Source organism: Eretmochelys imbricata, chromosome 1 (genome assembly GCF_965152235.1).
Source record: "Eretmochelys imbricata isolate rEreImb1 chromosome 1, rEreImb1.hap1, whole genome shotgun sequence".
NCBI lineage: Eukaryota > Metazoa > Chordata > Testudines > Cheloniidae > Eretmochelys > Eretmochelys imbricata.
This window is the reverse complement of record NC_135572.1, coordinates 296,311,179-296,334,749: the sequence shown is the minus strand read 5'-3', so window position 1 is coordinate 296,334,749 and position 23,571 is coordinate 296,311,179. Positions and strand designations below refer to the sequence as shown.

The window sequence follows — 23,571 nt, the reverse complement described above, 5'->3', positions numbered from 1 at the left end:
CTTTCCAACATGCAGGAATTCTATTCCATCCTTAGTCCTTGGTCTCCTGGTTTGCTGCAGTGTCACTAAGCCAGCTCCAGTGGCTGACATTTTTTAATTAGATTTTTCTGATTATAGAGCTTCTCCTGCACTGAACTGTATGCTATGTTGAGACATTTCTTTAATCTTTGAGATGCTTAATTATCAGCCTGCCTTTGTGACATCATGATATTTTTGCCCTGAATTTAAGCACTTCATCTGCCTTGCTCAATTATTTTTTAGACTCTCATAAACTGAGAGGACTTATTATGCCAATTAGTTTGGTTTTATCCAACTCAGTAAGTAACCGATGAGCCATCCTAAAGAATGAACATTTGTTTAATCTCCACTGAGGTTTAGATGTGTGCGTATGGTTGGGACTGCAGTCCTCTTTCCTGCTACTCTTCCCACCCCCATGCCCAGCATATCAGGATAGTCTTCATTCAAAGTGGCGAGACATCTGATTAATCCTTTCCCCACCTGTGGCACTACAATTATACTTCATACAAGGTATGGAAAGAGGACATTTTTCTCTAACCAGTAAGGGAAATTCCTTGTAGAAGACATTCTTCAGGCTGGAGGATTGCTCGCATATACCTGCTGGAAGCAGGCAGCAATTCCATGCCTATTCTAAAAGGCTTAAAAGTTAGCAGCTATAATGCTAACACCAACCAAACAGAATGCATGCTCTTCATTTTTAAAGGTGGGTGGTTTCATCCAGGTTGGCGGATGTCTACCTAAGAGAAAATAAACAGTACAAATATATCCACACTCTCATATGGGACATCCACCAAATAGGAAGACTGCTGGGAAGTAGCAAGCAGTGGAACGACAACAAAGAAAATGAGTTGAAATTAAAAACTTGAGATAACTACATACTCATCCATTTTATAGATCCCATCCAAAAACTGTGTTAAAATGGAGTTAAGATTGAGAGTGCATATCAGTCATTTAACGTGAAATATATTACCTGGATGCTGTTGTTATCCCCAAATCAAGCACTATAAACCCAGGAAATTCAGAGTAAAGGTTAAACCAAAGAGAAATCCAAACATCCTAGGGTTTGGAAACGCACAGTTAGAGCACCCAAACAATTTTAACTTTGCCTTGTTGAAATACCATGCAACAACCTATTATTAGGATTAAAGCATTTCAGTCGTTGTGGTCCCAGATTAGATTCAACTACTTTATAGAGACACATTGGCGTTTTTTCCCCACTCATGGCATGACTACAAGGCACAGTTAAAGAGTTACAGATAGCTAAACAATGGATACCTCAGAGACTTGAGAGACCTGAGAGGCACAGGTTGGGCTAGGCTAGGCTTTTCTTCTAGTGCTTTGTACAAGCACTTTTCAAAGACAGACCCAGAACCCTGAATTCAATCTTTATATAAAGAGCAGAGGTTGAGTTTTAATTACCTTTAGTTACCCTGCCTCAGTGTGTGTAGCTGGCAGGTGAAACTAAGTTACACTGCTGCGGAATACTTGAGAGAAAGCAGCACAATAAAAATGGTAGGCTGGCAAAGCCACATTAGCACTGATGTAGCTCTTCAGAGGCGTAGGTGCTGATACCTCCAGGGCCAACTGGTTGTAGGGAGGATAGCAGGTGAGACACTGTGCTCAGAAAAGCTTTTCCCGGGAGTGAAATGAAAATTAAATGAAAATGAGAAGTTCTCCAAAACCGTTATTTCTTTTAGTAACGAGAGAAGCAGAGGGCAGCTGTTTCACACGGGTTGCTGCCTGCATCTCATTGAGGAATACAGAAACTTTAATTGGCACCCAAAAAGTCAGACCAGCTCCCTTCAGAGGACATGGGAAGACATACCAGCAGTCCTCCACAGAGACAGATGCTCTGCATGAAAAAATGCTACGTACTTTACATTGAATTTTCAAAAAATCAGACAATATTTAGATCAGCACTAGATAGTACGGGTTCTAACTTCCTAATGAATCTTTGAAAGCAGATGTCTTCACTTCTCTGTGTCCAACTTAACAGAAAGTATAGCACAGAACAACATTTTTCTATTATAAATGGCTCTCTAAATAGAATGAATCCCTCTTCTCTCTTATTATTTCAGATAATGAAACTTTATTTTTACTTATTCTGTAATAATAAAATGTTATTTCACCTTTACAGTTTTTCTCTCATACAGAACAATGTTCATGAAGTGGCATTTAATGAGCCTTTGGTTTCCAAAGTCCTAGAGAGAAATGTTAATTGGGCCCGTTAGAATCATTTGTAAGCTATAAGATACCACTGAACTCTTTTTACTTCTCTTCAGGGACAATTGTGAAGTTTTATAAAGAAAAAAAATGCCGTAAGTGTAAAAGGTAAAGATTCCTCCCTGTTTTTCAGTAATCTTCTACTCACAGACATGGACAACGAATTAGAACAACAAACAAAAGTAGACAACAAATGAGAAAGCCAAGTGAATTTAGCAGATCCAGTATAACACATGGAGTTTGTAACACCATCTATTACTAAGGTTGCCTGATGCTTCCCATTATAAGACCCTGTTTTCTGTTGTTTATAACTTTGCCAAACTATTTGGGCTGAAATTTTCCATGCTAGACGTCTGCCTGAGGCTGTTATTTATTAATTATTACTTTTGAAAACTTCAGCTAAAATAATTCTGCCATTTCTGAGAACGAGGCTAGGGGAAAAAACATTGTTCTGCCCATTTTCAAAAGTTTTGTCAGCCTTTACATTGAAAATCTCTAGCACCCCCATGCCTTTGAGCAGAGACTTGAAATTTGGAAAGGAGTTGCCTTTGTGTCAGGGACATCTGTTTGGCCATCCTCATGAAAACTGCCTGAATGTGGACAAGTTATAAGTCCTTGAAAAACTGCAATTTGCACATGCCCACTAGAGACTTCTTAGCGTCTAGCACAGGGGTCAGCAACCTTTCAGAAGTGGTGTGCTGAGTCTTCATTTATTCACCCTAATTTAAGGTTTCGTGTGCCGGTAATACATTTTAACGTTTTTAGAAGGTCTCGCCCTATAAGTCTATATTATGTAACTAAACTATTGTTGTATGTAAAGTAAACAAGATTTTTAAAATGTTTAAGAAGCTTCATAAGTTAAAATGCAGATCTTATCAGTTTAGTGCCGTGGTTCTTAACCTGGGGTGCACATACCCCCTGGGGGTTCGAGATATGAGAGATTTTTTTAGAAGGTAAATCATCGAAAACACAAGTTAAGCACAGGCACATAAGTACAACTACTTTGTTTCATCAAACCTCTGTATTTATTAACATTATACATTTTTTAACAATTACTGTAATATACAAAGTTTTTAAGTTTTCAAGTTTTAAAGCTAATTGTAGTGTAATTTTTGATAAGTGCTGCAGAGCGCTGGGCCCAGGCCAGGAGCAGAGCCCTGGGCTGGCTGCCGGTACCCCAAGCTGGCAGGAGGGCTGAGCAGGACTGGAGGCCTGGACCCTGGCTGGCAGGGGGCCGGGCGGCTGGAACCCCAGACCAGCAGCGAAGTGAGCGGGGCCGGCAGCTGGTACCCCAGGCTGGCAGCAGACTGAGCAGGGCAGATGGCCGGGACCCCGGCTGGTAAGGGACCGGTGGCCGGAACCCCAGACTGTCAGCGGGCTGAGCTGGGTGGTGGACATAACCCCAGACTGGCAGCGGCTCACCTGCTGCCGGTCTAGGGTTCAGCCGGCTCCTGCCAGCCAGGGTCCCAGACACCGGCCCCGTTCAGCCTGCTGCCGGCCAGGGGTTCCGTTCACTCAGGACGGCAGTGGGCTGAGCGGGGCCAGCGGCCAAGACCCTGGCTGGCAAGGGGCCAGCGGCTGGAACTCCAGACCATCAGTGGGCTGAGTGAGGCCAGCGGACAGAACCCCAGACTGGCAGCGGGCTGAGCGGCTCATCCCGCCGCCGGTCTGGGGTTCTGTCCGCCGGCTCCTGCCAGCTGGGGTCCTGGCCGCTGGCCCTGCTCAGCCTGCCGCCAGCCTGGGGTTCCATACACCCAGGCAGCCAGCGGGCTGAGCAGAGCCAGCAGCCGGGACCCCGGCTGGCAGCAGTGTGTCAGTAAAAATCGGTATGCATGCCGCAGGTTGCCGACCCCTCGTCTAGCACCTAAATTCTCCAAAGATTCTGTCTGCACTGGGGATGCTCCATTCTGGTGCTGAGCAAGACTTTCCCTGCAACTGCACCTCTGGGCTGCTGTGAGCCATGCCAGATCCTGATCCTGGTACCTGAACTAGAAGCAGGGAACCTGTCTCCAGTGCTCTCAGGATATGCCTACAGGGATAAAAAAACCTGCAGCTGGCCCGCGTCAGCTGTCTTGGTCTCATGGGGCTCATGGTCTAGGGCTGAAAACTTGCTGTGTAGATGTTTGAGCTCGAGCTGGAGCCTGAGCTCTGGGACTCTGTGGGGGGTGGAAGGTCCCAGAGCCCAGGCTCCAGCCCAAGCCCAAATGTCCACACCACAATTTTTAGCCCCACATCCTGAGTCCCACAAGCCCGAGTCAGCCAACCTCAGTCAGCCAAGGTCTTTTATCCCTGTGTAGACTTTCCCTCAATGACATCCCGTTCCCCGCCCTGCTGGGCTCAGGCAATAAGGAAGAAGCTGCCTGATTTGCATGTGAAGGAGAGAAGAGCCAGACCTGCCAGTGGGAATAGAGGTGGGAGCAGATTTAAACAGGGATCCTTGGGGTGGAGGGAAGACTGGGACTGGAAGAGGGAAACCGGGACTGGTAGCTGGGGTGGGTAGGAGACTGGGACTTGCACTGGAACCTGGGGTGAGGGGGACGGGAGGGGATGGAGGGGGAGACTGGGAGTTGAGGGGAGAGATTGCGGCTGGCTGGTCAAACAGACTGGGACAAGGAGCCGTAGATTGGACACTGAGACTGGATGAGGAACCTGGGGAGGGAGACCGGGACAACAGGCAACCTTAGCAGTGGCATTTCCTAACTTTTATGTGCTTGACTTTGCAAACTTAATAGTGTTCTTTGAATGTAGGGGGACTTTTTTCAGTGTGTAATGATAACTAGGCAGATTAATATTTCAGCTCCTAAGGCTACTCTGACAATAACAGTAGTTTTCAGTATAAATTTGACACACATAGTGAGTCTGCCCCTGAAGGGACACATGAGAGATAATGTACTTTAAAGGATCAGCAAAAAGAACAGGAGTACTTGTGGCACCTTAGAGACTAACAAATTTATTAGAGCATAAGCTTTCATGGGCTACAGCCCACTTCATCGGATGCATAGAATGGAACGTATAGTAAGAAGATATATATACATACAGATAAGTTGGAAGTTGCCATACACACTGTGAGAGGCTAATTAGTTAAGATGAGCTATTATCAGCAGGAGAAAAAAACTTTTGTAGTGATAATCAAGATGGCCCATTTAGACAGTTGACAAGAAGGTGTGAGGATACTTAACTTAGGGAAATAGATTTAAAGGATACGATAATTTGCATTTAGAGTACCATGGGATCCAGGCCTTTTCACAGAGCGGCTATTAGCAGTCTCTTTCAAATGCCAGATCCCTGTCCATGTGTCATGCCAAAGTTTTTAATAGACTCAATCTTTGTTAACTTTAAGTTTTTAACAAAACAGGGGGGCCAATGCAGCGTATAGGACCTGCACCGGGCCCTTGGCTCCCCCAGCTCACAGTGTCTTGCCAAATTCATAACCTTTGCAAGGGTCCTGGCTCCTCCCATTGCTGCAAAGATTTGCAGAGTCCCCAGCTCCTTTGGCTTCCCCTTAATCTGTAGAATTTGGGGGCTCTAAAAGTTCCTCAGGACTCTAGATCCTTTGCTTTATGATGCTCTGTGACGCTTAAGAGCAATCCCCAGGGTTCCTTTTTCTTCTTCACATCTTGCCCTGAACTCGTTTCTAAAAGTGTTCTTCAGGTTGTATAGATTACACAACATGCCTCTTGGACCATGCAGATGCTAGACAGTGCCCTTTCTGCCAGGTGGGTCCTTAGTAAGTCTTTATAAAGAGTTACTAAATAACAAGGCAGATTTTTGTGAATGTATCCTTTTAAAACTGTGATTGCTCTTCATGTATTTTATGCACCAAATCTTTTAGCTAAAGTGACCCGGTAGGTAAGACACTTGATAGAATATTTTAAAAAGTGTAATTGTAAAGCACTGATAACTTTAAAATATTATGAGTACCTGTCTTCAAACTTTCCAGAAAACAAGCACATTAGTACTTTCCCCTGTGTAAAGTATTTAAGGGAGTAAACATCATGTTCATCTCAGAACCTTGGGTGCAGCTTTGGTAAAGGAGCTGCTACTCAGTGGCTCTATAGTCAGAGTGATTTTTTAAAGACCTAGAACTCAAAATCAGCTTGGCCAATTTCACTGTCATTTCGCAGGAAACAATTGTTGCTTCCCACTGTTCAATGAAACTATTGCTACAAACAAATAAGTACTGTAATTGCTAGACAAACAAGTCAAATATGCAAGTTAGAATCCTGTTCCTTTAGTTCTAGAAACGAGAATACAGGTCCCTACTACTTGAGCTAAGAGGAAGCCTCTATTACAGAGGTAGGTTATAGAAGGATCTTTATGTTCTCTCACAGCTGCAGCCCGCCACCTAATGCACATTCAGACACTATAATCTAACAAATGATATTATTTTTGCTTAATTACAACCTCTTTACTGAAAAGATTCCCTATGCAGGAATTGTCAAGGAGCTGTAACAAGGTAAACAGCTTGAAGGGGCAACAATAAGCTATATTTTAGTTAGAGTTGCACGAAAATGTTAGATAGAGATCAAAATTCTAAATCACGGTACTATTTTTATGTCCTGAAATCTAAGCAGATTGATTTATTTTCTTCAAACTTTTCAGAAATGTTTTCATTAGCTTTCAGAGTAAATATAGTCATTATAATTATGTAATTCAGATGTTCTTGAAAAGCCTGAAGAGCATCTTCCCTATTTTGCTCAATATCAAAGAAATCTATTGATAAACTTTTATTCCTCGTCTTGGATGGGGACAGTGGGATTCTTAATTTGGAACTCGTGTCAATATCTTGTTTTGTGACTATAGTGGCACTTTTACAGGATTTCTCATCTGTGCCCAAAAAATCTCTGAAATCCAGCTTCTCCTTGAAGAAAACGTGAGCTCCAGATTTGTTTCCTTGGGAAAGCATAATTTAGTGCTCATCCACTATCTAAAATAAACCATTATGAAACTCACTTGGCTAACTACAGTGCAATATTTCTAGCTTGAACAATTTGAGGACTTAGTTCAATCTAACGCACTAATTCTCCATGTAGAGATCGTTCTTCTACCCTATACACCATGTCCTCTAAAAACAGATACATTCCAGTGCAGAACAACAAGATTCACTGGGAAAAAATGTCCCCTGTGTATTATCTCACAAAGCCAATTGACTTGGCTCATATGTTTTCCTCTTCCTGAAGAGATTTTTAAATCACTCATTGATAAGAAAGTGCAGTTAATCTCCCGTCAATGGCTTAATCTAAGGACTACCGTGAAAAATGAAAAAGCCATAAAACCCATGCAGTTTATACTATCTCTGCAAGATACTAAATTTAGTGTGAGAGTTTCATACCCTACTCCTGAGCAGACACACATGGACTTGCAGCATTATTTATTTCTCATAAAATCAGAAATATCTGTGGTCTCCCCTAAATCTTATAAGCAACCATCTTGTTTTATCATCAAAACAGAATGAGATGGTTTTGGGAAAAGAAAGACACCTGGCAGATTGCCATCTCTACTCCTCCAGAACATTTCTATGCTCTGAATTCACTGTAAAGACAGTTTTCCTCCAGCTGTCACTGTAGCACACATTTTCCTATCATTTTCAGAGATGAATCTATTATTTCTTATTCTTATTATTTCAAAGTCCTCTAGAAACTATATCCTAATGTCCTCCATGAATCAGTCTTTTAAACAAGACACATTTCCAAAGAAGAAGCAACATGCAGATAGTATCCCTTTCATGTTGGTAGGTTGACAAGCTTCTTTGCCCAACTCAGCAAGGCACTTAGGCATGTGAGTAACTTTAAGCACATGCATAGTCCCATAAAGTTCAATGCAGCTGGAGGGCCTTCAAGAAGAAAGTGACATGGTCTGATCAACAGGCAAGGAATGCTATTACCATTACTGGTATTACACTAGTGCTTAGAGCCCCAACTCAGATCAGGGCCCCATTGTGTTCGGCTACGTACAGACAAACAGAAAGAGGCAGTCCCTGCCCTATGCTGTTTACAATCTAAACAGACCGGGGGGGGGGGCAGGGAAGAGAGGCACAGATAGCATGTCTATACTGCATTGTAAACCCAGGTCAATGGGATTTGAGCTTGTGAACTTGGTGTTTTCAAGCCCATGCTTGAGCGTCCACACTGCACGGTAAATCTGGGCTTACAATTACTGGATCTGGGTCTCTCAGCCATGCTAACATATCCATACTGCACTATGCAGACCTTCTGACTCAGCTCTCAGGCTTGAGCTGCATCCACACTGCCAAATGACAGGGAGACTCAGGCTCTGATCCACCTCCCCAGCAGGGTCCTAGGACTCACTTCAGACTGATTTGTGTGTGGATGGAAGAGGGGTTTGGACTCAAACCTGAGTACGAGCCTGGGCTTAGTGTGCAGTGTACACACAGCTAAAGAGATGAAGTGACTCGCCAAAGATGAAAGTGTAATATAGTAGAACCTCAGAGTTACGAACACCTCAGGATTGGAGGTCGTTCGTAACTCTGAAATGTTCATAACTTTGAACAAAACATTATGCTTGTTCTTTCAAAAGTTTACAACTGAACATTGACTTAATATGGCTCTGAAACTTTACTATGAAGAAGAAAAATGCTGCTTTTAACCATCTTAATTTAAATGAAACAAGTACAGAAACAGTTTTCTTACCCTGTCAAATCTTTTTTTAAACTTTCCCTTTATTTTTTTAGTAGTTTACTTTTAACGCAGTACTGTTCTGTACAGTATTTGCTTCTGGGTCTCTGCTGCCTGACTGCATACTTCTGGTTCCAAATGAGGCGTGTGGTTGACTGGTCAGTTCATAACTCTGGTGTTTGTAACTCTGAGATTCTAGTGTACTGGCCAACAGTACAATACCACCCTACTCTGACTGTGAAGTATGTGATGGTGGTGGTGGAGGAGAGGGTGCAGGAGAAGCCAAAGAGCCATCATTCTATTCACCTCTCGGGGCTGTCAAGGCACTCTGCACAGCCAGTATGTGGTCAGGACTCATTGCCTTCTGAGCATCGCCAGCTGGAGATGCCTGGAGCCAGGAGAAAATTCGTTCTCAGTGCAGTCTTGTCCTCTACCAAGCCTGTGCAAATTTCAGAGAAAATACTCTCTGGATTTGAAGCTAGTCCTGTCCAGTACACAGAGGAGTGCGGAGAGGGCACATCCTCTGAAATGGGGACCCAGCTGGAGGCTTAGGTCTTGACCCAAAGCCCACTGAAATCAATGGGAGTCTTTCCATTGACTTCCATTAGCTCTGGATAAAGCCCACAGAGCATTCCCGAGTATTTTTAAATGATTATTTTTAGGTGGAGAACAAAATGAATCTGGTTTCAATTGTGATGCCAGATATCATTGATTTATCCAGACAAGCACCAAAGGTGAAAGGGCAGATGCTTGGACACACCTGACCTCTACTCCTCTACAGCCTCAACATCACCTACATTCATGTTTTCTCCAGAGAAGTTCTCCACCCAAATGGCTGAGCTACCACCTCCTTTCTGGCTGTGGGGCCATTGTGGGTCTCCACAGAAACTATCCAAGGCCACCACTGCTTTGCTGATAGTGGAGGGAGCAGATAAATAAATGAGAGTATATGCTATATGAAGAAAAAGTACTTCCAGAAGTAAGAGAGCTGTTCTAGGATAAACACCTGTCTGAAGTTTTATTTCTAAATGTCAGTCTTTTCCAAAGCCTGGGCATTTGAATCCATGCTACGTGGCAAAATTCAAATAGGTCACTTTCCTGCCAGGCAGGAACAGAACGAGGCAGCTGAGGAGGAATGGATGACGAAAGGCTCCCAAAGAGAGTGGAGATGCTTCAGTTCAACTGATTGTCTTTCCTGCCTACTGCTGCTGTTGATCCTGCACTTTGTGATGTGCACAGCATGTTTCAGAATATGTCTTAACCAGCCAGGAATGTAATGGCAGGGGCAGACATGGGCCAAGTTTAGTCAAATTTCTCTGTACTATATAAAGGCAGAAAATCGATATATTAGTATTTCTACAGTGTCATGGGTGTGCACACTGCCGTACAAACATATGCTGATATAAAAAGGCAAGCTCCCCATCATCAAGAGCCTTCAATCTAAGTGATACAAATGAGGGTGATGGAACGTCTCTCCAAAAGCAGATGAAACATCTGTTCAAAACTCTGCTGTAAAAAAAAAAAAAAAAAAAAAAATCTACTGTGTCTCACATTCTGGCCGTGTTCAGCCCCTCGTCAAATATCTTCACTGGATTCCTGTTGCATCCTGTATCAAAATTCAAGCTCATTTTGCATCTCACAGTTTATCTCCTTCCTACCTCCTTCTGCTCTCTCACACACCTTCTTTGCACAACCGTTTCAGATATTGGTAGTTGCATGACTTTTGCCATCGTGATGGCAGCTACACTGGCAAAATAAAATAAGGACTCCTGCTACAACAAGTAAACCTCCCATTTGTGCAATCTGGATAGAAATGCTTACATACTTTATCTACTTTGTACAAATGTAAGGTAGTCACTGAGAGAGTTCCTTTGCTAGGATCCACAGGATGGTTTCACTGTACAAACCATGAAATATTAAGTCTCTAAATTACAATACTGCTCACCTCTCCATGAAACAAAAAATATTTATGAGAAGGTGCTGATGGGAATATCTGAGGTATAACAGGTCATAACCAATTTTGAAGTAGCTTATCAGGAATGGATAGCAGAATGTCACAGATGGTTGCCAGAACTAAAGCTCAGAATTTCAACATACCCATTACTGAGACATCATATTCTATCAGCAGAGTTGCTTCCTGTCCACACTGTTTCAGTATACTCATGGCTTCAGCATGTGACGTTCCAAGGAGTCGAATTCCATCAACACTCAGCAACCTGTCACCAGGTTTGATTGTGCCCTCTCTGAAGAGAAATTAAAGGAACAGTCCTTATTAATTTAATATCAGGTAGTTTGGAGATAATAGCCACTTATGCAAAGCAATTCACTCACGTCCCTTTTGACATCTATCCCACTTGACTTTACTCTTAATATTTACTTTGACAGTAAAAATGTTCAAGGGTCATTGTGAAAAGGAAATCGCTTTAATCGGAAAATCAGTGATGGGAAAAACTACCCATCACTAAATAATCAAGTCACAGTGGACTGCTATTAGGTATTGTTTTTTTATAATATGCTCTCTCTCTCTCTCTATCTCTCTCACACACACACACACACATGAAAAAGCAGATTGCTAACTGTAAGGGATCACCTCCTGATTTTCATCCCTCAACACCATTTGGACAGTTCTCTTCTTCCCCGCTTGCTATCTGAAAGAAAATTGGCTAGCAATGCCATGTACTCTCGTAGGCATATATCACAACATATCCTGAATTATAAGAGGAAATGAAAGTATTCCTATTCTTAACCCAGGTTTCAGAGAAAAGGGCAGGGAGGGAGAGAAACAGAAAAAAAAAGACGACGGATCTCTTGAACTTTTGTTATTTATTAATTTTAGCCAGAGACAAAATTTCTAAGCATAAGCCAGAGAACTCAGCATCCTTTAAAGAAACTGTGCGTTTAGTTCCTTTAGTGTTTTAAGGACACCAGTGCCATTTCTGAAAATGTAACTGACATATAGAATCACTCACCAAAATAGCTTTTTTCTCCTTTTTTTACAGACATGGGATTTATATATATGTATATACAGAGAGACAGAGAGAGAGAGAAAATATGCTAATAGGGCCACATCCTAAACTCCTTACTCAGGACTGATTGAGTGGGAGAGTGGGAGTTAAGCCTTGGAAAGGACTGAGCATGAATGCAGGTCAGGATTGGCTCTAATGTTTGCCCAGAAAAAAACCCCACACATCTAGATCATTTGTTTCCGTAGTGCAAGAGAAATACATTTTGAAATACAGTGTGGAATTAAACTGTACATTAAGGTTGCACTATGCATCAAAAGGTTGTTTGAAAGCTGTGAAGAGCATGCAATAATCCCATCATAGCATTTTTTTAGGATTTCTAATTCATCTCTCTCTTTATGTATATATATTTTAAGTGTGTGACAGGCAATTCTGAAACAAGCAGCTTAGTCTCTTAATTAAAATTCATGCTATGTTACCATGCGCCAACTTCCTATGGTTGCCTATTGTTATTACAATGAAATGCATAATTTTTTAATTTCAAAGGATTGGTTTTGAATGTGTCTATTGTACTCCACAGATGTCTGCCTTAACTTCTGCCCCAGACAATCTAACCTTTCTCTCTTTCTCTTGCTACAGAGGAAAATGAATTGTACCTGTCAGCAGGTCCTCCAGGTCTAACACATGTTATTACAACAGGACGAGATTTATTTCTGTCATCATGTGCTCCACCTAGAAAAGGGAATAAAACACCCTCGTACTTTTTTTTTTTTTTAAATGAAAACTCTTTTCCAAAATACAATTCCAAAGGTTTGCAGCATGCACACTTACAGACTGGTTAGAAAAGCAAGAATGATTAAGCCACTGAAATACACCTACATAGCTGCATATGTGGATAGTGCTATGCTAGTTTAGAATACAGGTGATTCCTACTCTACTGCTCCTTTAGAATTGGATTTGTTAAATGGGGATATTAATTTCTTAACCCCCCACCCCCAAATTCATTCCTTTTTTGTTCTCAGTACACCCTCTTTACGCCGACATTAGCACTAGGTATCCTGGATACTTTGCTGTACCAGGGAGGGGAAAATCTGTACTTAGAAGAGCACAACAATGACCACTGGGAGACCCTACGCATTGAAAAAGATCCAGGACACTGCTTTCCCTGAAGTTAGGGTTCTGTTACAGGTTCCATGGCCTGCAATGTACAGGAGGACAGACTAATAGATCATGATGGCCCCTTTGGACATTGAAGTCTATGAGCTAATAAACTCCTACAATTTACCATAGGAGTGTCATTGTCTAAAAGCTGCATAAAAATTTTCTGTTCTCTAATTCAGCGTGAAGACTCTCATTCTACTATAGAGACTGGGGATGTTTCTCAACTATAAATCAAATTTTAATAGGTAGCTTATACAAATAGTGTATAAGATATCTCCTTTAAGAGCCCTGATCCCATTGCAAATGGCAAACTTCCTATTTACTTCACTGGGACCAGGATTTGGCCTTGTGCGACCCAAAGTCAGGTATGTTATTGGCATAGTGGATTCATTACTATTGCTCCATAAATAAAAATGTATACCAGTTCATAAACACAGTACATTAAGTACAGAAGAAATCATGCGTTAATCACACAGGATTTACAAACCGTAAACAAATCTTGAAATATGATTGCATGGTATCATAAAAACTTATTGCTATTTTGCTTGTGTTCATCTAGAAATTCAGATTATTCATGTTTAGGGATAACTTACCTCGTATTACAAACCCAAAAGTGTTCCCTTCTTTATGTAAAGTAACTTCCACCGTTCTAAATATGACACCCGATCCTTGTACAGCTGAAAGATTTAAAAGAAAAGCTTTGTCTAATTATACTCATAGCTCTGCACTGCTTCCAAGCAAGCTCTTACATTTCTGATCATACAACTGGAAGAATTCAACTACAAAAGATAGTGTTTAAAAGCTGTAATTTAACTATTTTAACTTACTGAGAACATTGTAGATCAGATCTTTAGCTAGTATAAACTGGCATAGACCCACTGAGTTCAATGGAGAGCGATTCCACCTGACAGCCACTGAGGGATCTGGCTCTCTGTGTTTGAAGGTCTACATTGCCCACTCCTTTTAGCAGTGTGTAGAGTACATATACTACACACCCGCCTAGCACAGGTATAAATAGCAGTGTAGATGGGGAGGTACTGCCTAGGCAATCAGATAAGGACATGCCTGAACCCTGTAGGTATGCACCCTGCTTGGTCAGGCAGTGCTTCTCAGCTGCTTCCACCCCCCAAACACTGCTATTTTTTGCAGTGTAATGTCCTGCTGCCTCTCCACTGCTGGAGTCCTTCTCTATTGCAGGAAAAGGGTCCAGCAGTTCCTTGTGGCAGGGAAAGGCTCCAGCAGCAGGGAGCTAGCTGTCAGAGCCTTTCCCCACGGCAGTGAAAGACTCCAGCAGCAGGGAAAACCTCTGGCAGGGCAGAGGCAATGGAAAGGCTCTGGCAGTTCCCCACTGATGAACCTGTCCTCACTTCCTCACCGCAGACAGAGCCTTTCACTGATGCGTGCATCTACACACCATAGCATGGACACAGCCTGCTTTTCACTACACTGTGTTGTTATACATGCCCTACTTGCCATGCCAGGGGTGTGCACTGAGGGACAAAGATATCAAGTCAATTGCTTGAGGTCAGTTAAAGAGTCAGGTGCTCAACCCAGAACCCTTTACTTTTGTTGCTCAAAAGGTATAATCAAGATTTTTAGGATACAAATCTCACCAACATTAAGCTTATTTTTTTGACACTGCAAAATCAGTTGTTTCCAGAGGCCTGTTGAAATCAGTTGAAAGGGCTGGTGCATAAACCAAAATGGTTAGGGACAATAAGCCATTGTATGAAAGTCGAAGATGTTGTTGTTAAGAAACAAAAAGCCATTTACATTTAATTGCTAATAGAAAAAACTTTGGAAGAAGTGGGGAATTCACTGTTTCCAAAAAACGCAAAAATCAACAGGAGGAACATTTGCAAGTTTCTACCAGGGTCTTACAAACAAGGGAGCACACAAGGAATTAAAAAAATTACTTAACAGCATTGTTCCATGTTGGACTTGCAATTAGCATTGCTGCAGTGTAAATAGTTAAAAGGTCAGGATGCTGTTAATAAAGGCCATACTAAAGGTCTCTGTGGACAGAGGGGACAAAATTCTGGTGCATCCATGAAATACAGAGAGGGGTCCCTCACCTACATATTGGGTTCTGTACAAAATGGAAGGTGTGGACAGGAATAATGGGAGTACCATTCTCTGCAGCACTGACTCCGTCACAAGGATTCTGTGAGTAAATTAATGCTTACTCCATCATTACTACTCCACTAGGGGGTGCCCCCACAGTCTGAAACCACAACTACCCCATCTCCCCCAGTAGTGCAGTTTCAGTATGCTGGGGGGATGACAAGGTCTGCAAAGCATAAGTTGATATACAGAAATATTCCTACTATATTACAAGGCATAGAACATATAACATTCAGTGGATGTCTACAGGGATAGCTAGGATGCTATTATTTAGTCTCGTTACCAGCTACATTTGCACAAAGAGGTCAGAAATTCTGAAAACTTAAATGAATGGTTATGGTTACCACTATAACATAGCATGACAGACACACATTTCAACTGACCAACATATACCAACAGTGCCTAAACTAGAAATTAGATTTGGTTAGCTTCAAAAGACAAAAAATGCTAGTAAAATAACCACATGCACTGCTTAATTTATTTAATTCAAATATCCTAATTCGGAACACGAAGTTCAGTTATCCTCAACAACCACTAATCAACAATAAACATTCAAAGCACATTAAGGAAGCTGCCAAAAGTTCATAAAAAAAATACTTCAATAATTAGAGTTAATTACCAGCAGCTAGAACACAATGGGGTTCATTAACCCTTGCCCCTTGAGGCACCATAATGCATCAGGAATGTAGAGAGATCAATGGGATGCTCTGCTTCCAGTATGCTGCAACCCTTTGTTCAGGCAGAAAAGTCCTAGCAAGCTGGTTCTGCAGGTCTTCCTGCCTTTTCTTGCCCAGCATCCGTGAAAACAGACCTTTCCTACCTGATGGGTGATATGAGGGAGCACCTACTTTTCGTAGTCGGCTGTCAGAGCTTCAGCCGCTAGCCTTATGCCAGCCAGCTGCCACTAACAGTCCCTCCAATTCCAGTCCCCACCGTTCCATTTCACCATCACTCCAACTACCACTACCCACCCGATTCCTCCCAACTGCCACTAATTCTCTCCCTCTCTCACACACAGACCTTAAAAAAACTGGGGATGGATGGGCTAAGGAAAGAGGGAAGGAAGATGTTAAGTAGGTCTGCACGTACTTTTTTTCATAACACCACCCAAATTAGGTAAAGTCAGCTAGCTTTGGGTGTCAACATGAACTTGAATCTTGGAGTCCATTTTGGACAGCTTGAGGTCCTCCATTCACTCACTCAACCACACAGCTCCCAGCACATCCCCCCGTCTGCTTAAAACAACTCTCCATGCCTGATGTCTTCAGGGGGCAGGTGATCTGCTGGCCAGCTCTCTCCCCCACTCTTAGACTCATCCTTTCCCCCATGACTAAACTATTTAGGGAGGGACCATCTGGTCCACATCATCCCTCTTGCCTCTTCTGTAGTTTGCCTATTATACCAGTGCAACCTAACATACCTCTGAGCCTCAATCTGAGGTAGAGGTCAGTGAGGTGGCAGAGACACAAAGAACAGCAATGTTTGTACACTGAGAGGCAGGCAGGTCTCCTATCACCCAGAAAACCCTTATCATGAATCTGTTGAGGGTTTGGACTTGAAGAGGACAGGAGGGGGAAAGGAGTGAGTTGGCAGTCCCTGACGATGTTATGGGGTGAGCAGGTCACTCCTCAATCATGACCCCAGAAGTCACAAAGGTAAGGTATTCAGCAGAGAGGGCTTTGTGGGGCTATATGCATGGAAGGGGACTGCATCTTAAAAGGAGGAAGGCAGGGGCACTGGTAAAACTAATGGGCGCTATTATCTTCTTGAGATTTCCCAATACCCTCAGTTAATGGTCATCTCCAAAGTTATGGGGAAGCAGTGAATAAGAAGTAGGTACAAACTGTTTACGTTGCCTGTATTTGAAAGCTGACTTTCAATGCAACTTGTGCTCCTCAGCCATTTAGGCAATTTTGAAAATCCACACTACATAATCATTTGATTTGACCATTTCTGCACTCTGCAATAATTGTAGTGGAAACACACATTTTTAAAACCTCTTATTGAAAATGTACGTTCTGTTATTCTGTGTGTAAGATGATTTCAGTTTACGCGTCCATTACTTACAGACGGGAGGGAGCTCATACTCCACTTCGAGAACAACTCTCTCGCCAACATTCTTGAGGAGGCTGATGATTTCGTCATGGCGAAATTTTGTCAGGTTGATTCCATTCACAGATTTGATGTAGTCTCCCACATCCAGCTGGTCACTTCTGCAACAGACACATGTTATCTTCCATAAACTTGTATGCCATGTTGCCAGATTAGCAGACTTGCTTTCAATTACATTTTTAGTGTTAATAAAAATGAATCTTGCCACACAACTAAATTCAACCAAGCAAAACCCTTCTTGTGCTGATTTTCCAAATAGCAGAGTGACATTTCAAGAATTTAATCTAATATAATACATAAAATATATACAAAGAAGAGAAGTATTAGAGTCTTAAATTTTGATGTAGGAAATCAGGAATGCATAACCATGCCAGTTATAGTACTCAGCTATACCTGGGATGATTTCTCTTCCTTCATGTGCTCTTTTAACCTCCCTCCCCCGCCCCACACACACACCACCCGCCACCTCTCTCTGCTTGGGCTACTGCCAGAAGTATTTTCTGGACAAGTTATTGCCTCCACAGCCAACATCAACTACAGCAGGTAAGCCAGAGCCCATCGGCACATATTCTGCTCAGTTACTTGGAATGATTTGCCTTAAACTGGGTCTCTCCAGCTGCATCTCCCCCCAGTTACAACTTGTTCCGCTTTCTCTGTAGCCAGTGAACTATGGTGTTTTTTTAAAAAAAATCTTCAATAAACAGGTCATCAACAGTCGTTTGAAACTATAATACCACCTTATCTGAGCTTTTCAACTATATTTTTTCCTTAACATTATATATAGTGTGTTTTTGTAGGTTTTATTCGAGGACAACAATTCATTACATTTAAACCATTTATAAGAAATTAAATTATTCTTGAAATGATGCATCATCAGTATTTCTGGCTTTTTATCAGAGCAGCCTTGAGGGACGCAACGGTTCAACTACTACTGAAATGTTTCTTATATGCTTCTCTGCTCTGATGTGCTGCCTTACAGATGCTGGTAGTCACTTATTTATTAGTGACCTTTTTGATGTGGTATGTATTTTTTTGAAGCAATCACATCTTATAATGTATTTTGTGGCTTGAGATGTGGTTACCTAGCAGCGATTCCTCCTTGACGAAGGTTAGATACTCTTGGTTTCCCATCCTTGTCAATTCCACCCGATACCGTAAGCCCTAGGGTGGTGCCTTCTTTTTTCATTAATTCAACTATTGTTGAGCCCTTGAATTCCTCTGTTGAAAGAAAATTATTGGCATTATTAAAATTTAAATAGTATCACAGATGTTGCTTTTTTTTTTAAAACTATTTCACCTACCTCCCAAGGAAGTAATTTTGTATTTTAATAGTGAAAAATGTGTATATCTGCCTGCTTTTTATATTACAATTCACAGGCTTGGGCCACAGGGCTCTATGTATAGATAAATCTGATGTAGATATTCCATAACAGGTTATTAAAAAATGCACCAATAGGCTAGTATACTCCAGACCGATAAATACAAAGTGTGCCAAGGCTTACATAAAAGGTAATTTTTCTGTATTCTATTTCACATTCTCAAATCACTTTCTTTTCTTTGATTTCTCTTTCTAAAACCAAGGTTTAAATTATACATTTTTGTTGGATAACAAATTGCTGGGATAAAATAAATAGTGAGCAAATGATGTAACTGAATTTTGGATCCAGACTAATTTTGAGGCCATTACTGTATGTCAATGCTAACCAGAATAATCAGGCATAATAAGATTTCAGGAAGAAATAAAATGTATCAGGTCCAATCAGTTCTCTCTCTAAGGTAAACAGAGTTCCACTTTCATCTATGGATGAAAGGTGTTTGTTAAATGCTATTCTAACTGTTATTAATGTAAGATCCAGTTCTGTCAGCTTTATATTGAGTATCACCTTTCTCTACAAATAGTCTGACTGATATTAACGGGACACTTGCAGAGTCAAGTGCTAATCCTATGATTAAGGGTGGTAGAATCTGGCTCATAAGTGTCCAATAATGCCATACAGAATGCCTTGTCTTCTAAAGCCTGATTTTGAAAGGTAGCCTCAAATATAATTATTTGGGCACAATTTTGCACCCACAATTGCCAATGCACAATCAGAGGTTGAATGGGGTCCCATTTACAGGCAGGGCCTCAAGATACACAGACTTAAGTTATTAGCCTCTCACAGTTTGTATGGTAACTTCCAACTTGTCTGTATGTATATATATATATATATATATATCTTACTATATGTTCCATTCTATGCATCCGATGAAGTGGGCTGTAGCCCACGAAAGCTTGTGCTCTAATAAATTTGTTAGTCTCTAAGGTGCCACAAGTACTCCTGTTCTTTTTGTGGATACAGACTAACACAGCTACTACTCTGAGCCTTATAAATGTGTGTTTTAAAAGTAGTGGGGTGTATCTACAACAAAGTGTATCATAATAGTCAGTGAGACTCCTCAAAATGCACTGAAAAACGTATCCCCGTAAATCAATACATTCTAGCCCTAGGAGACACCATGGAACAAAATATTGCTGTGCTTTTTTTCCCCTTTATAAAAATCTGAGAGTGAATTTAGTGCCCATGAAAGTAAGTTAATGGTGGTACTAGCCTGAGCCAAGCATATTGTGCATTTGTCTGGATAGGATGTAAGATTCTTTATAGAGCAGTGCCGATGCAATATCGTTGACCTGTAAACATCCCTGCTATTCCAGTCCTAAGAGAGAGGAGGAGACTGGCAATTGTGGCCAATTGTGTGGTTGTTTATAAGGATGTGCACAAATGAGGACAAAGAAAGGTCTGCCAGCCTTATTTTAATTCGCAACTAATATGGGAACTGAAATTAGAAAAGAAAGTTCTATTATTTGTCGAACTTCAGAGTGGAATAAAGGACATGAGTTTAGAAAATTCAATGAATCGTAGCCTAAGGCTGAACATACTTATAGTTCTATTTTCCATAATCAGCTATAATAGAGACCTCAGTGGGTTAGGTAGCTTAGTGGTTTGTGCCCTTAGTACCAACTCCACCCCGTGGGCAGGTCTTGTAGTCCAGGACCTCTTTTAATCAGAAGTGCAGTGAGGTGGACAGCGGTAGGGGAGCCCAGGTCTGCTCACTCCACCAAGCTGTGACCCAGGGCCAAAGGAGGGTAAGCAGTGTCTGGTCCCCACAGGTACCCTCCAAGTTACCCTCCCTAGGCCTCTTCCTACTGTCTGCTGTTCTTCCCCAGCTTCCAGTTCAACATGATGTGAAAAGAAAAAGCTGCTGAGACACAGAACAGGATGTTCCTCTCCTTTGAATTCTTGAGATAGCACAACTCTGAGTTTGACATTGGATGCATCTGTTTGGAGAATAAAGGGTTTTGAGAAGTCTGGGTGGAATAGTACTAGCTCCCGGGTCTTGTAGTGTACTAAATACCTCGCCACAGCTTTTGGTCCAATGGCCCCTTTTAGTGAGCTCTCCTTCACCAGGTCTGTCAAAGGGGCAGCAATGGTTGTGAAGTTTGGGATGTACTATCACTAGTACCCCACTAATCCCCCCAAATGCTGGACTTGCTTTTTTGTGGAAGGGATGGGGCAGCCCTTTAGGGCTTGGTCTTTGTCCACCAGGGTTTGTAGCTGCCCTCCTCCCATCACAATATACTCTGGGTAGGTGACTTCTTGGGTCGCCAGCCAAAACTTGGTTGTGTTTACCATCAAACCTGCCTTCTTCAGAGCCCGTAACACCGCACCAATGTGCCTCATATGCTCAGCCCAGCTCTCACTGTACATGACAATATCGTCGATGCAGATGGCCACAGTACATGACCCATGTGGCCACAGTACTCTATCCATCAGCCACTGGAAAGGAGACAGTGACCCCATGAAGTCTAGAGGGCATGGTTTCGCAGAGAAGGTCTTTTTTTCTTCTTTAGACTTAGGTGTCAAGGGGATTTGCTAACATGAACAATGACAGCTCCCATTCCTGACTGGATAGGAAGGTCTTGGAGTATCTGGTGGCATAGTCCAAGATTACCAATATGTATTTGTGCCCTGCTGCAGACTTCTCTATAGGCCAGGATCACGTCTATGCCTGTTCTCCTACAGAGTACTTCCACAATGGCTTTTGGGACCTTTTTCTGGCCTGTCCACTGACTTTATGGACATGAAGCATAATAGTCTCATACCTCTTCAAGGATGCCTGGCCAGCAGAACCTCATGGTCACACTGTCAAGAGTCTTCTTCCTCCCCAAGTGACCTCCACATGGGGCTGTATGGGCCAACTGCAGCACCCCCTTCCAGAATTTCTTATTTTTCCTGTCTTAGGATCCTTCATTGCCTGGTATGCCATCTCCCCTATCAGTTAAAAATGAGGCCACTGTTTTAACTGCTGTGTGTTCAGTGCTTTGCCACCTGCATGGGTGAGTTGCTCATAAACAGTGCTCAGGGTTGGTAATTTCTTCTTTCTTCCACAAAGTCCCCCTCATTGGACAGCAGGTCTAGGTTGAAAGGTGGTGGAGAATGCTTATGACCCAAGTTGGGTTCAGGCAATGGGTCCTTTATCCATGAAGATGGTACTACTCGAGGGTGTTGGTCCTCCAAGCCCCAACCTTCTTGTGGCCCCCTCTTGGCCACCGTGGCTTCCCCTGCCTTCCTTGGTCTTCCGGCTCCAGCTCTGCCTTTTTTACAGGGGCGTCTGACTACCCTTTGACCACTTCTTCAAAGAACTTCCAGTTGCGCCCAAGTATGACCAGGTAGGCCAGGTCTTTTGCCAATCCAACCTGCATCATTTCAGTATGTTCTTGCATGGCCAGTTGTACTTCTCTTTGGATAGAATTGTACATCTCCATGGATACACAGGAGATAGATTATGTCCCCAGTTGTACCTCCTGTCCTCAGCAGCCTCTCCCAGACCAAAGTCTGACTACGGACTGAGTTTATCATACCATATACTGCTACGCCATTCATTTGTACTGGGACCAAGATCTTCCCAGGGCCCCTCTTCCAAGCCCTGTTAGCGGCTGTCCAGGTCTGCCCATAATCACAGTCCATGAATAAGAAGCCCTTTCTGCAATGTCCTTACTGAACACATACAAAACAGCTCCTGGAGGGAGGAATTGGTCTCTCTGTTGATTCTCTCAAGGGGAGAAATTCCTTTGGATAAGGTCATTGAGCCAGGCCAACCACAGCCCTCTTGGTCAGTGGAGGGTGGACTTCCAGGCTCTTCTCTTGGCCTTTGTGCCCCCGTCCACTAGGGTTGGGTATCCAAGCCTCCCTAATTAAGTTTGTCAGAGTTTGGGCATTGGTGCTCTGTGGGGACTGGGGCTTCATAGGACTGACTTTTGGAGTTTCTGCCTCTAGCCCGAGGGACATTAGGTAGATCTCTGTCAATGACACTTGCCTCTACCAAAGTTTCTGACCAATGTCTTACCACCCACTTTCACACCCCCTCTGGAAGGATTTAAGTGAATTGTTCTACAATGATCTTTTCTGTCACCTGGTCTGCTGTACACATCTCTGGCTGGAGCCAACACCAGCAGTGTTTCTTCAGAGTCTGGGTGACGGCCCTTGTCTGTGCGGGGGAAAATTACTCAAGGTGGAACTGCTGTCGGTAGGTTTCTAGTGAGATGCTGGAGGCATCTAGGATGGCTGCTTTGACATTAGAGTAGTCCTGAGCAATTGTTGCATCGAGATCCGATACACCTCTTGGGACAGTGTGGTCAAGTAGGGGGCCAACAGAGCACCCTAGCTCTCCTTTGTCTATGACAGCCGGGCTCTCCAACATGACCAGGAATGCCTCAGGGTCATCTGTGGGCCCCATTTTGTTTAGCTTCACCGGAATGCCTGGGCTTTCATCAGCGTTCCTCCAACCAATGGTTAGACTCAAGGCTGCCTCGGGTGATTGTAGGAGCATCGCCACCTGCTGGACTAGTTGCTGCTGTTCCAGCTGCTGTGCCATCTGCTGCTGTTGCTGGGTAGCGAGCTGCTAGAGCAGTTGGCTCTGCTGTTGCAGGTTTTCAAGAACCCATTTTAGCAGTTTCTCTACATCCATCCCTGTCTTTTTCCCCCCACCTCCTTTCTGGTCTACTATCAGGCCTGGGACACTATGATGCCCACACTCTCCACCAAATGTAATAGAGTCCTTGGGGGGTTTAGGTGGCCTAGCACTTAGTGCAATTAGTGGACCCCCCTCCGAGAAAGCAAGTCTTGCAGTCCAGGCCCTCTTTTAATCGGAGGTGCAGTGAGGTGCGCAATGGTAGGGGAACCCAAATCCGCCCTTCCACTGGGCTCTGACCCAGGGCCCTAGGAGGGTCGGTAGTATCTGCCCTTGACGGTGCCCTCCAGGTTACCCTCCTTGGGTCACTTCCTACCATCTGCTGG

The 23,571-nt window shown here is 42.9% G+C and overlaps 1 protein-coding gene across 3 annotated transcripts in view; it reads right to left on the bottom strand.

The window, feature by feature from the left end:
* Positions 1-23,571, bottom strand: part of GRIP1 (glutamate receptor interacting protein 1) — a 361,453-nt gene that overhangs the window by 97,550 nt on the left and 240,332 nt on the right. For all 3 annotated transcript variants that reach the window (XM_077807749.1, XM_077807750.1, XM_077807751.1), the window contains exons 3-7: positions 18,319-18,454; positions 17,192-17,337; positions 13,594-13,677; positions 12,496-12,571; positions 10,974-11,119 (exon numbers count right to left, since the gene is read on the bottom strand). In XM_077807749.1, the coding sequence (XP_077663875.1) occupies positions 10,974-11,119; positions 12,496-12,571; positions 13,594-13,677; positions 17,192-17,337; positions 18,319-18,454 (588 nt within the window). The remainder of the gene's footprint in view (positions 1-10,973; positions 11,120-12,495; positions 12,572-13,593; positions 13,678-17,191; positions 17,338-18,318; positions 18,455-23,571) is intronic.